Source organism: Stomoxys calcitrans, chromosome 3 (genome assembly GCF_963082655.1).
Source record: "Stomoxys calcitrans chromosome 3, idStoCalc2.1, whole genome shotgun sequence".
NCBI lineage: Eukaryota > Metazoa > Arthropoda > Insecta > Diptera > Muscidae > Stomoxys > Stomoxys calcitrans.
Genome location: NC_081554.1, coordinates 166092726 through 166107677, shown reverse-complemented (window position 1 = coordinate 166107677; position 14952 = coordinate 166092726). Strand labels below are relative to the sequence as shown.

General features: G+C 40.1%; 1 protein-coding gene across 1 annotated transcript; it reads left to right on the top strand.

Moving 5' to 3' along the window:
* Nucleotides 1-739: 739 nt before the first annotated feature.
* Nucleotides 740-1945, top strand: LOC106089665 (uncharacterized). The gene is made up of 2 exons (XM_013255591.2): nucleotides 740-944; nucleotides 1009-1945. The coding sequence occupies exons 1-2, from the start codon at nucleotides 760-762 to the stop codon at nucleotides 1634-1636; spliced, it is 813 nt and encodes a 270-aa protein (XP_013111045.2). The 5' UTR covers nucleotides 740-759; the 3' UTR covers nucleotides 1637-1945.
* The last annotated feature ends 13007 nt before the right edge of the window (nucleotides 1946-14952 follow it).

Genomic DNA, 14952 nt, shown 5'->3' with positions numbered 1-14952 from the left:
CACATAGTGTTTTAATATCACTTCTAACAACTGTGCTACGTATGGTTCAATTCGGGCCATTACTTGGTATAGCTGTCATATAAACCGATCTTGGGTCTTGACTTCTTGAGGCTCTAGAGTGAGCAATTCTTATCCGATTAGAATGAAATTTTGCACTATGTGTTTTTTTATGATATCCAACAACTGTGCCAAGTATGGGTCAAATCGGTCCATAACCTGATGTAGCTGCCATATAAACCGATCTTGGGTCTTGACTTCTTGGGCCTCTAGAGAGCGCAATTCTTATCCGATTTGCCTGAAATTTTGTACGACGGATCCTCTCATGACCATGAACATACGTGTTTATTATGGTCTGAATCGGTCCATAGCCCGATACAGCTCCCATATAAATCGATCTCTCTATTTTACTTTTTGAGCCCCCAAAGGGCGCAATTCTTATTCGAATTGGCTGACATTTTACACAGGTCTCCAACATATAATTTAATTGTGGTCTGAACCGGATCATATCTTGATATCGCTCTAATAACAGAGAAAATCTTTTCTTATATCATTTTTTGCCTAAGAAGAGATGCCGGGAAAAGAACTGACAAATGCGCTCCATGGTGGAGGGTATATAAGATTCGGCCCGGCCGAACTTAGCACGCTTTTACTTGTTTTTAAAAAATATTGAATTTGACTGTACAACAATATCGACTACCAAAAGAAAAGAAACTTGGAAATAGTCTCGGATTTAGTTCTTAGAAGAAAAATTCAACAAAAATGGCTTGTTTTCAAAACGATTTAAATGATTTTTTTAAATTAGATGAAAAAGGGGATGCCACTATTTGCAGCAGCCGTTCTACCCCCGGCCGCTCTACCCCCGGCCGCTCTACCCCCGGCCGCTCTACCCCCAGCCGCTCTATTGCATTCACTGGCCGTTCTCGAGCCCGTCGCTTGGGATATATGTAAGTGAACTGGAATCTTATCTTTTAATTAAATATTCCTTCAAAGTCTCTTTCTTTATTAAAGATCTCAACGATCTGTTGTAGGCTATAATGGTCACTATGAGGGTGACATTAGCATGTTGGGTAAAAAGTCCTTGCTGGCATTGGATACTTCAAATGTGGAGAAAAGCGACAATAACATCTATTATGATGCCGAAATAGATGCCCATAAGACCAATTTAAATGCCAATGAGTGCCCAAGGATGGAGGACAAATCCGCCAGGACTCTTTTGCCAGAAAGTCAATTTTGGAATCTGATGACTGCCTATATGCCAAGATTTTTGCCTCCACAAATGATGGAAAAATTTACCAAATTTACAGATCTAGTTTACGGAAGTCCTCTCAATGGTTTTCTTTGCAAGATTTGCAATTTAATTCGAATTATCATCGTTTGGATATTCCATTTGTTGGCTGTTATTGGTGCAAAAATCGGTGGCGTGTCATTGTGGATATTTCGTATCCATTATGCCTGCAGACGTCTCTTGTGGTCAATGACTTTGACAAAATATGAAGATTCGTTACTATTTCTTCTGTTTTTGTTGTGTAGCCCATTGGTATTCTCTCTGGCAGCTGTAGGCTTTGTTCTATCTCTATATGCCTCACTTAAGGAGTTACTGGAAGACGCTACAGCCAGACTACGAGCGGCTGCATAAATTGCTAATTTTTTTGTTTTGTTTTCCCTGTTGTGTTAAAATGAAATTTTGATTTTTTTCTTCATACTCAACGCCGAGAGAATGCTTGAACTCTAGAATTAATTAATTTTAACAAGTAAGAGCTTGCTAAGTTCGGCCGGGCCGAATCTTATATACCCTCGACCATGGATCGCATTTGTCGAGTTCTATGCGCGGTATCTCTCTTTAGGCAAACAAAGAATATCGAATAAGAACTGTTATGCTATTGAAGCTATATCAAGTTATAGTGCGATACGGACTATAAATGAATGCTGAACATTGTAAAAGTCATTGTGTAATATTTCAGTTCATTCGGATAATAATAGCGCCTTGTAGGGGGTCAAAAAATAAAATCAGCAGATCGCTTTATATGGGAACTGTATCAAGATATTGGTCGATTTAGACCTTATTAGACACGTATGTTGAAGGTCATGAGAGAAGCCATTGTACAAATCGGATAAGAATTGCGCCCTCTAGAGGCTCAAGAAGTCAAGACCCAAGATCGGGTTATATGGCAGCTATAGCAAAACATGGACAGATTAAGACCATACTTAGCGCAGTTGTTGGAAGTGATACCGAAACACAATTTGCTAAATTTCAGTCAAATTGGATGAGAATTGCGCCCTCTAGAGGCTCAAGAAGTCAAGACCCAAGATCGGTTTATATGGCAGCTATATCAGGTTATGAACCGATTGAAACCATACTTGACACAGTTGTTGGATATCATAACGAAATACGTCGTGCAAAATTTCATCCCAATCGGATAAGAATTGCGCCCTCTAGAGGCTCAAGAAATCAAGACCCAAGATCGGTTTATATGGCAGCTATATCAAAACATGGACAGATTAAGACCATACTTAGCGCAGTTGTTGGAAGTGATATCGAAACACGACTTGAAAAATTTCAGTCAAATCGGATGAGAAGTTCGCCCTCTAAAGGCTCAAGAAGTCAAGACACAAGATCGGTTTAAATGGCAGCTATATGTATTCAGCAAAATTGGATGAAAATTGTTGCTTCCAAGGGCTCAAGGCATCAAATCGCGAGATCGGTTTATATGAGAGCTACAACGGGTTCTTGATCGATTTAAACCAAACTTGTCTTAGTTGTTAGGAGTTATAACAGAATACTTTGTGCGAAACTTCAGCCAAATCGGACAAAAATTGTGACATCCATGCGCTCAAGAAGTCAAATCGGGAGATCGGTTTATATGGGGGCTATTCCTAGTTATTGACCGATTTGAACCGTACTTGGCACAGTTATCGGAAGTCATAACGGAATACTTTGTGCAAAATTACAGCCAAATCGGATAAAAATTGCGGCTTCCAGGGGCTCAAGAAGTCAAATCTGGAGATCGGTTTATATGGGAGCTATACCAAAATCTGAACCGATATGGCCCATTTGCAATCGACCTACATCAATAGTGAGTATCTGTGCAAAATTTTAAGCGGCTAGCTCCATGCGTTCGTCCGCTATCGTGATTTCGACAGACGGACGGACATGGCTAGTTTGCATCAGCCATCAGAGTTTGAGACAAATCGGATATGAATTGCGCCCTCTGGTGGCTCAAGTAGTCAAGACCCCAGATCGGTTTATATGACAGCTATACTAGGTTATTGGCCGATCTGAACCGTTTAAGGCAAGAACAAAGGAAGTCGCAACAAAATACATCATTAAAATTGCAGCCTTAGAGGATTAGAAATGCGTCCTATAGTGGCTCAAGATTCAAGATCGGTTTATATGGCAGCTATATGAGGCTATAAACCGTACTTAGCATGGTAGTAGGAGGTCATAAAGAAACACGTCATGCAAAATTTCAGCCAAATCGGATAATAATTGCGCCCTCTAGAGACTCAAGAAGTCAAGACCCCAGATCGGCTTATGACAGCTATACCAGGTTATGGATCGATAGCATACTTAGCACAGTAATTGATAGTCATAACAAAACACGTCATGCAAAATTTCAGCTAAATCGGATAATAATTGCGCTCTCTAGAGGTTCAAGAAATCAAGACCCCATTGTAGCCTATGACGCTGAACGCGTTCGAATCCTGGCGAGAACATTGGACAAAGCGGTGCTTATCCCATTTTAATGTTAATTAAAAAATGTTCCCCAAAGTGGTGTGGCACTGCGGGCACTCATGGATGTGAGTGCCATATAGACCGTACCCCCCTTTTAGGGTCTTAGGCCCATAAAAGCCACGTTTATTATCCGATTTTGTTGAAATTTGGGACAGTGAGTTGTGTTAGGCCCTTCAACATCCTTCTTAAATTTGGCTCAGATCGGTCGAGATTTGGATATAGCTGCCATATAGACCGATCCGTCGAATTGAGGTCTTAGTCCTATTTAAGCCACATTTATTATCCGATTTTGCTGAAATTTGGGACAGTGAGTTTTATTAGGCCCTTCGACTTCCTTCGCTAATTTGGCTCAGATCGGTTGAAATTTGGATATAGCTGCCATATAGACCGATCCCCCGTTTTAGGGTCTTAGGCCCATAAAAGTCACGTTTATGATCCAATTTTGCTGAAATTTGGGACAGTGAGTTGTGTTAGGCCCTTCGACATCCTTTTTCAATTTGGCTCAGATCGGTCGAGATTTGGATATAGCTGTCATATAGATCGATCCGTCGAATTGAGGTCTTAGTCCTATAAAAGCCACATTTATTATCCGATTTTGCTGAAAATTGGAACAGTGGGTTGTGTTAGGCCCTTTGACATCCTTTTTATACCCACCACCGAAGGATGGGGGTATATTCATTTTGTCATTTCGTTTGCAACACATCGAAATATCCATTTCCGACCCTATAAAGTATATATATTCTTGATCAGCGTAAAAATCTAAGACGATCTAGACATGTCCGTCCGTCTGTCCGTCTGTCTGTTGAAATCACGCTACAGTCTTTAAAAATAGAGATATTGAGCTGAAATTTTGCACATATTCTTTTTTTGTCCATAAGCAGGTTATGTTCGAAAATGGGCTATATCCGACTATATCTTGATATAGCCCCCATATAGACCGATCCGCCGATTTAGGGTCTTAGGCCCATAAAAGCCACATTTATTATCCGATTTCGCTGAAATTTGGGACAGTGAGTTGTTTCAGGTCCTTCGACTTTCTTCGTTAAATTGGCCCGGATCGGTTCAGATTTGGATATAGCTGCCATATAGACCGATTCTCCGATTTAGGGTCTTAGGCCCACAAAAGCCACATTTATTATCCGATTTTGATGAAATTCAGGAGAGTGAATTGTATAAGGCTCATCGACATCCTTCGTTAATTTGGCTCCGATCGGTCCAGATTTGGATATAGCTGCCATATAGATCGATCCTCCGATTTATGGTGTAAGGCCCATAAAAGCCACATTCATTATCCGATTTTGCTGAAATTTGGGACAGTGAGTTGTGTTAGGCCCTTTGACATATTTCTTCAATTTGGTCCAGATCGGTCCAGATTTGGATATAGCTGCCATATAGACCGATATCTAGGTTTTAGGTTTTGGGGCCATGAAAGACGCATTTATTGTCCGATGTCGCTGAAATTTGAGACTGAGAGTTTGGTTAGGCTCTTCGACGTCCTTCTTAAATTTTGCCCAGATCGGTCCAGATTTGAGTATAGCTGCCATACAGACCGATCCCACGATTTAAGGTTTAGGGCCCATAAAAGAGGCATTTATTGTCCGATTTCGCCGAAATTTGGGACAGTGCTTTGTGTTAGGCTCTTCGACATGTTTATGCAACTTGGCCCAAATCGGTCCAGATTTGGATAGAGCTGCCATGTAGACCGATATCTCGATTTAAAGTCTTGGCCCCATAAAAGGCGCATTTATAGTCCGATTTCACTGAAATTTGACACAGTGACTTATGTTCGGCTTTTCGACATCCGTGTCGTATGTAGTTCAGATCGGTATGAGGTATATGAGTATAAGGTATGAAATTTTCACCGAATTTTGATGAAAGGTGGTTTACATATATACCCGAGGTGGTGGGTATCCAAAGTTTGGCCCTGCCGAACTTAACGCCTTTTTTCTTGTTTATTTTGGCTTAGATCGGTACAGATTTGGATATCGGTCCAGATTTGGATATAGCTGCCATATGCACCCATTTAAGGTTTTGGGCCCATAAAAAGCGCATTTATTGTCCGATGTCGCCGAAATTTGGGACAGTGAGTTAGGTTAAGCCTCCCGACATACTTCTGCAATATGGCATAGATGGGTCCAGATTTTGATATAGCTGTCGTATAGACCGATCTTTTGATTTAAGCTCTAGCGCCCATAAAAGGCGCATTTATTGTCAGATGTCGCCGAAATTTGGGATAGTGAGTTTAGTTAAGCCCTCTGATATACATCTGCAATATGGCATAGATCGGTCCAGATTTTGACAAGCTGTCGTATAGACCGATCTGCCGATAAAGGGTCTGAAGCCCATAAAAGCTTTATTTATTACCCGATATCGCTGAAATTTAAAACAGTGGGTTATTTCAATCCTCCTGACATCTGATCTAAATATGGTTCAGATCAGACTATATTTAGATACAGCTACCATATATACCGATCTCCCGATAAAAGGTCTGAAGACCATAAAAGCTTTATGTATTACCTGATTTCGCTGAAATTTGCAACAGTGAGTTATTTTTAGCCTTCCGGCATCAGAACTAAATATGGTTCAGATCGGACTATTGTTAGTTATAGCTACCATATAGACCGATCTCGCGATAAAGGGTTGAAGCCCATAAAAGCTTTATTTTTTATCCAATTTCGCTGAAATTTAGAATTGTGCCCAGTTTTAAGCCTCTCAACATCTGACCTAAATGTGGTACAGATCAGACTATATTCAGATATAGCTGCGATATTGATCGCTCTGCCGATAAAGGGTGTGAAGCTCATAAAAGCTCTATTTATTACTCGATTTCGTTGATATTTGAAACAGTGGGGAGTTTTAGGTCTCCCGATGTCTGTCCCAAATATGGTTTATGTCAGACAATATTTAGATATAGCTTCCATACAGAGCGATCGGCCGATGAAGGGTCTGAAGCCCATAAAAGCTATTTTTCATCCGATTTCGCTGAAATTTTAAATGCAAATTTCAACAGAGGCTTATATTTATTAGACTACTCAATGTGCGTGCCGAATTTGGGTGCATTTACATATACACCCGATGTTGTGGGTATCCAAAGTTCGGCCCGGCCGAACTTAATGCCTTTTTACTTGTTTGTGCTTCATTTATTAAAATTCTATCACACCTTTACAGCAACACTCTTCCGTTTTTGCCTCCCATAAATTCTAATTTCAATTATCAATGTGTTGTAGTATTTGTGAGCATGTATTGAAACATAAAGTGCACAAATATAATATTAATTAATTACGCATAATGACAATTTGATAAAATTGAAAAATTACTTTTTTATAGAAATTGATTTATTTTAATTAAAAATTCACAAATAGAAAATATTTGCAAAAGCTTCATGCACACTAACGACCAAATGCCACTTATGCCTCTTTTTTGAACCGCAATGGGAAAAAGGGTTCTCACTCCGATAAAACAATGAACAAACAACAAGTAAAAGCGTGCTAAGTTCGGCCGGGCCGAATCTTATATACCCTCCACCATGGATCGCATTTGTCGAGTTCTTTTCCCGGCATCTCTTCTTAGGCAAAAACGGATATAAGAAAAGATTTGCTCTGCTATTAGAGCGATATTAAGATATGATCCGGTTTGGACCACAATTAAATTATATTTATGTTGGAGACCTGTGTAAAATGTCAGCCAATTCGAATAAGAATTGCGCCCTTTGTGAGCTCAAGAAGTAAAATAGAGAGATCGATTTATATGGGAGCTGTATCGGGCTATATACCGATTCAGACCATAATAAACACGTATGTTAATGGTCATGAGAGAATCCGTCGTACAAAATTTCAGGCAAATAATAATAAGATAATAATTGCGACCTCTAGAGGCTCAAGAAGTCAAGATCCCAGATCGGTTTATATGGCAGCTATATCAGGTTATGAACCGATTTGAACCATATTTGGCACAGTTGTTGGATATCATAACAAAATACTACATGCCAAAATTCATTCAGCCTCTAGAGGCTCAAGAAGTCAAGACCCAAGGTCGGTTTATATGACAGCTATATCAGGTTATGGACCGATTTCAACCATACCTTGCACAGTTGTTGGATATCGTAACAAAACACGTCGTGCAAAATTTCATTCCAATCGGATAAGAATTGCGCACTTTAGAGGCTCAAGAAGTCAAGACCCAAGATCGGTTTATATGGCAGCTGTATCAGGTTATGGACCGATTTGAACCATACTTGGCACAGTTGTTGGATGTCATAACAAAACACGTCGTGCAAAATTTCATTCCAATCGGATAAGAATTGCGCACTCTAGAGGCTCAAGAAGTCAAGACCCAAGATCGGTTTATATGGCAGCTATATCAGGTTATGAACCGATTTGAACCATACTTGGCACAGTTGTTGGATATCGTAACAAAACACGTCGTGCAAAATTTCATTCCAATCGGATAAGAATTGCGCACTCTAGAGGCTCAAGAAGTCAAGACCCAAGATCGGTTTATATGGCAGCTGTATCAGGTTATGAACCGATTTGAACCATACTTGGCACAGTTGTTGGATGTCATAACAAAACACGTCGTGCAAAATTTCATTCAAATCGGATAAGAATTGCGCACTCTAGAGGCTCAAGAAGTCAAGACCCAAGATCGGTTTATATGGCAGCTATATCAGGTTATGGACCGATTTGAACCATACTTGGCACAGTTGTTGGATATCATAGCAAAACACGTCGTGCAAAATTTTATCCCAATCGGATAAGAATTGCGCACTCTAGAGGCTCAAGAAGTCAAGACCCAAGATCGGTTTATATGGCAGCTATATCAAAACATGGACCGATATGGCCCATTTACAATACCAACCGACCTACACTAATAAGAAGTATTTGTGCAAAATTTCAAGCGCCTAGCTTTACTCCTTCGGAAGTTAGCGTGCTTTCGACAGACAGACGGACGGACGGACGGACGGACGGACAGACGGACGGACGGACGGACGGACGGACGGACATGGCTAGATCGACATAAAATTTCACGACGATCAAGAATATATATACTTTATGGGGTCTCAGACGAATATTTCGAGTAGTTACAAACAGAATGACGAAATTAGTATACCCCCCATCTTATGGTGGAGGGTATAAAAATGTATATTTCCCCAAAAACAAATGACACAATGTTTCGTATGCGTGTAATAATTACATTTTATTATACCCTCCACCATAAGATGGGGGGTATACTAATTTCGTCATTCTGTTTGTAACTACTCGAAATATTCGTCTGAGACCCCATAAAGTATATATATTCTTGATCGTCGTGAAATTTTATGTCGATCTAGCCATGTCCGTCCGTCTGTCCGTCCGTCCGTCCGTCCGTCCGTCCGTCCGTCCGTCCGTCCGTCTGTCTGTCGAAAGCACGCTAACTTCCGAAGGAGTAAAGCTAGCCGCTTGAAATTTTGCACAAATACTTCTTATTAGTGTAGGTCGGTTGGTATTGTAAATGGGCCATATCGGTCCATGTTTTGATATAGCTGCCATATAAACCGATCTTGGGTCTTGACTTCTTGAGCCTCTAGAGTGCGCAATTCTTATCCGATTGCAATGAATTTTTGCACGACGTGTTTTGTTATGATATCCAACAACTGCGCCAAGTATAGTTCAAATCGGTCCATAACCTGATATAGCTGCCATATAAACCGATCTTGGGTCTTGACTTCTTGAGCCTCTAGCGTGCGCAATTCTTACTCGATCAGAATGAAATTTTGCACGTCGTGTTTTGTTATTATATCCAACAACTGTGCCAAGTATGGTTCAAATCGGTCCATAACCTGATATAGCTGCCATATAAACCGATCTTGGGTCTTGACTTCTTGAGCCTCTAGAGTGCGCAATTCTTATCCGATAGGAATGAAATTTTGCACGACGTGTTTTGTTATGATATCCAACAACTGTGCCAAGTATGATTCAAATCGGCCCATAACCTGATATAGCTGCCATATAAACCGATCTTGGGTCTTGATTTCTTGAGCCTCTAGAGGGCCCAATTCTTATCCGAATGGAATGGAATTTCGCACGACGTGTTTTGTTATGATACCCAACAACTGTGCCAAGTATGGTTTAAATCGGTCCATAATCTGATATAGCTGCCATATAAACTGATCTGGGGATTTGACTTCTTGAGCTTTTAGATGGCGCAATTCCTATCCGATTTGGCTGAAATTTTGCATGACGTATTTTATTTTTACTTTCAACAACTGTGTCAAATAAGGTTCAAATCGGTTCATAACCTGATATAGCTGCCATATAAACCGATCTGGGATCTTGACTTCTTGACCCCTAGAGGTCGCAATTATTATCCGATATGCCAGAAATTTTGTACGACGGATCCTCTCATGACCATCAACAAACGTGTTTATAATGGTCTGAATCGTTCTATAGCCAGATACAGATCCCATATAAATCGTTCTCTCTATTTTACTTCGTGAGCCCCAATGGACGCAATTCTTATACGAATTGGCTGAAATTTTACACAGGTCTCCAACATATAATTTAATTGTGGTCCGAACCGGACCATATCTTGATATCGTTTTAATAGCAGAGCAACTCTTTTCTTATATCCTTTTTTGCCTAAGAAGAGATGCCAGGAAAGAACTCGACAAATGCGATCCATGGTGGAGGGTATATAAGATTCGGCCCGGCCGAACTTAGCACGTTTTTACTTGTTATATTTCATAAATATTTGATTTGTTGTTGTTCGGCCATTTTTGCCAGACAACCAAATAATGAGGCTGCGATTAGCAGACCGTAAAAAAGGACATTTATCTGTAATATCCATAACTTCAAAATCTCAAACTTTTAAGGGGCTTCCATAAAATCTCATCAACATTTTTTGAAGAAATAATACTTTTAAAGAATACTCTATAGAACAAAATAGGGTTTAAATTTCTACTTCAATTAAACGATGACAAAATCTTTATAAGTGAGTTAAGACAAAAGTCAAGTGGAAGGAAGCTCTATCCACATCTGAGCTGATTTCGACCAAACTGCTTAGTTATTTTGGTATTCGTCGAGGAAAGTGTTGTGCATCATTTTGAAATGAATGGTCTATAAATGCGCATGCCGTAGATCTTGAAGTGAAAATCGGGCGATATATATATGGAATCCATATCTAAATCGGAATTGTTTCTTATGCAATTAATGCCAGGAGTCAAAAGAGAATCTTTCACCTTAAACTTTGAGAAAATATGTTAACAAATACGCCTGACGCTAGTGACCTCTACATGGAATAAGGATAGCTGTCAGTTCCGGTACTACCGATAAAGAGCTATACAACGTGTATATACCGCCGGTTGGTAGTTTTCTCCTAGTTTATGACCGGGCTTACAGGCTCGACATCAGTGGGCCACTATCTGGCCATAGTCGTTGGGTTCCTAGAGACTTTGATACGCATCCCGTTTCATGGCATTGTCTCCTAAGTAGCGGCCAGCGGGACATAGACTTTGCAGAGCAGATTGAAGGTTCCATGTTCGGCACGGTGAATTAGGATGCCCCTACACCCAGATCATTGTATACGATACTAGCTGACGTCCCCTAGACAGTTGGTTCCTAATGTTGATATCAGATACGTGGTCTATTCCCAAATACCTTTAATTTGAGCCCCATATTTCCACAGTCGGCAAACATGACCGGCTTGGGGGGTGTTTTTTGGGGGATGGGCGGCCACTCAGTGAGTTGGCCTTGAAAATATACATCGGATTCGTGTTCCATTTTAAAATCCCTCTTATTTGAGCCTCATATTGCAAAAGTTAACAAATACTTACTATTTGGGTGGTGTTGTGGGGGTGGGGTGGCCCCGTAGACACTTTTCCTAAATATTGTTATCAGATTCATGCTTTACTCCCTAAACACCCATATTGCTATGGTCGTAAATTTTTCCCCTTTGGAGGTTTTTTTGAGGAGATGCGGCCCCCCAAAACACTTGGTCCCATATTTGGATATCAGATTCGAATTCTACACTCAAATACCTTTTATTTAAGCCCCATATTCCCATGGTCAGTAAATAGGTTCTGTTTGGGGGGTGTTTTGGGGAAGGGACCCCCAGAAACGTGTTCCCACATTTGGATATCAGGTTCGTATTCTACTCGCAAATACCTTTCATTTGAGTCCCATATTGCCATGATCGGTAAATATGTCCGATTTAGGGGTGCTTTGGGGGTTGGGTGGTGTTGTGGTGGTGGGGTGGCCCCATAGCCACTTTTTCCGAATATTGATATCAGATTTGTGCTTTACTCCCAAAGACCTTTCTTATGAAGCCCATGTGGCTATGGTCGTAAATGTGTCCTCTTTGGGGGAGGTTTTAGGGGAGAGGCGGCCCCCCAAACATTTGGTCTCATATTTGGATATAATATTCTAATTCTACACTCAAATACCTTTTATTTAAGCCCCATATTCCCATGGTCAGTAAATAAGTCTTGTTTGGGGGTGTTATGGGGAAGGGGTGGACCCCCAGAAACGTGGACCCACATTTTTATATCAGATTCGTATTCTACTCGCAAATGCGTTTCATTTGAGTCCCATATTGCCATGGTCGGTAAATATGTCCGATTTGAGGGTGTTTTGGGGCTTGTGGTGGTTCCCCTAGCACTTGGTTCGACAATTGCATATCAGATACGTTTTCTTATCCTAAATACCTTTCATTTGAGTCCCATATTGTCGTGATTGGTCTAAATATATGTTTGGTAGGTTTAATGGTGGGGCGGCCCCCCTAGGTACCTTATCCAAAATTTGGATACCAAATTTTTATACCCTCCACCATAAGATGGGGGGTATACTAATTTCGTCATTCTGTTTGTAACTACTCGAAATATTCGTCTGAGACCCCATAAAGTATATATATTCTTGATCGTCGTGAAATTTTATGTCGATCTAGCCATGTCCGTCCGTCTGTCCGTCCGTCCGTCCGTCCGTCCGTCCGTCCGTCCGTCCGTCCGTCCGTCCGTCCGTCCGTCCGTCCGTCCGTCTGTCTGTCGAAAGCACGCTAACTTCCGAAGGAGTAAAGCTAGCCGCTTGAAATTTTGCACAAATACTTCTTATTAGTGTAGGTCGGTTGGTATTGTAAATGGGCCATATCGGTCCATGTTTTGATATAGCTGCCATTTAACCGATCTTGGGTCTTGACTTCTTGAGCCTCTAGATTGCGCAATTCTTATCGGATTGGAATGAAATTTTGCATGACGTGTTTTGTTATAATATCCAACAACTGTGCCAAGTATGGTTCAAATCGGTCCATAACCTGATATAGCTGCCATATAAACCGATCTTGGGTCTTGACTTCTTGAGCCTCTAGAGTGCGCAATTCTTATCCGATCAGAATGAAATTTTGCACGACATGTTTTTTTATGATATCCAACAACTGTGCCAAGTATGGTTCAAATCTGTCCATAACCTGATATAGCTGGCATATAAACCGATCGTGGGTCTTGACTTCTTGAGCCTCTAGAGTGCGCAATTCTTATCCGATTGAAATGAAATTTTGCACGACGTGTTTTGTAATTATATCTAACAACTGTGCCAAGTATGGTTCAAATCGGTTCATAACCTGATATAGCTGCCATATAAACCGATCTTGGGTCTTGACTTCTTGAGCCTCTAGAGGGCGCAATTCTTTTCCGATTGGAATGGAATTTCGCACGACGTGTTTTGCTATGATACCCAACAACTGTGCTAAGTATGGTTTAAATCGGTCCATAACCTGATATAGCTACCATATAAACCGATCTTGGGTCTTGACTTCTTGAGCCTCTAGAGGGCACAATTCTTATCCGATTTAAATGAATTTTTGCACGAAGTATTTCGTTATGATATCCAACAACTGTGCCAAGTATTGTTTACATCGGTCCATAACCTGATATAGCTGTCATATAAACAGATCTGGGGATTTGACTTCTTGAGCTTCTAGAGGGCGCAATTTCTATCCGATTTGGCTGAAATTTTGCATGACGTATTTTATTTTTACTTTCAACAACTGTGTCAAATAAGGTTCAAATCGGTTCATAACCTGATATAGCTGCCATATAAACCGATCTGGGATATTGACTTCTTGACCCCTCGAGGTCGCAATTATTATCCGATATGCCTGAAATTTTGTACGATGGATCCTCTCGTGACCATCAACAAACGTGTTTATTATGGTCTGCATCGGTCTGTAGCCCGATACAGATCCCATATAAATCGTTCTCTCTATTTTACTTCGTGAGCCCCAATGGGCACAATTCTTATACGAATTGGCTGAAATTTTACACAGGTCTCCAACATATAATTTAATTGTGGTCCGAACCGGACCATATCTTGATATCGTTTTAATAGCAGAGCAACTCTTTTCTTATATCCTTTTTTGCCTAAGAAGAGATGCCGGGAAAAGAACTCGACAAATGCGATCAATGGTGGAGGGTATATAAGATTCGGCCCGGCCGAACTTAGCACGCTTTTACTTGTTATTTCTAGGGTACTATGTGAGAGCACACAAAATTTCGCTTAAATCGCACAACCCATCTCCGAGATCTGGCGTTTCTGAAAATTAGGGTAAGGGGGAGAATCCGCCCCCCCTTCCGATATCAAAAAATGCAGTACCCTATTTTCACCACGGGATCATTGTGCATCATCTGTGAAAATTTTAAGAAAATCGGTTCAGCCGTTTCTGAGTCTATAAGGGACACACAAACAAACAAACAAACAAACAAACAAACAAACAAACAAACAAACAAACAAAACAAAACAAACAAACAAACAAACAAACAAACAAACAAACAAACAAACAAACAAACAAACAAACAAACAAACAAACAAACAAACAAACAAACAAACAAACAAACAAACAAACAAACAAACAAACAAACAAACAAACAAACAAACAAACAAACAAACAAACAAACAAACAAACAAACAAACAAACAAACAAACAAACAAACAAACAAACAAACAAACAAACAAACAAACAAACAAACAAACAAACAAACAAACAAACAAACAAACAAACAAACAAACAAACAAACAAACAAACAAACAAACAAACAAACAAACAAACAAACAAACAAACAAACAAACAAACAAACAAACAAACAAACAAACAAACAAACAAACAAACAAACAAACAAACAAACAAACAAACAAACAAACAAACAAACAAACAAACAAACAAACAAACAAACAAACAAACAAACAAACAAACAA

Coding starts and splice junctions, on each gene's coding strand:
- LOC106089665 (XM_013255591.2), top strand. CDS start 760: ATGGCTTGTTTTCAAAACGATTTAAATGATTTTTTTAAATTAGATGAA. Junction 945..1,008: donor GCCCGTCGCTTGGGATATAT/GTAAGTGAACTG, acceptor TCTTTATTAAAG/ATCTCAACGATCTGTTGTAG.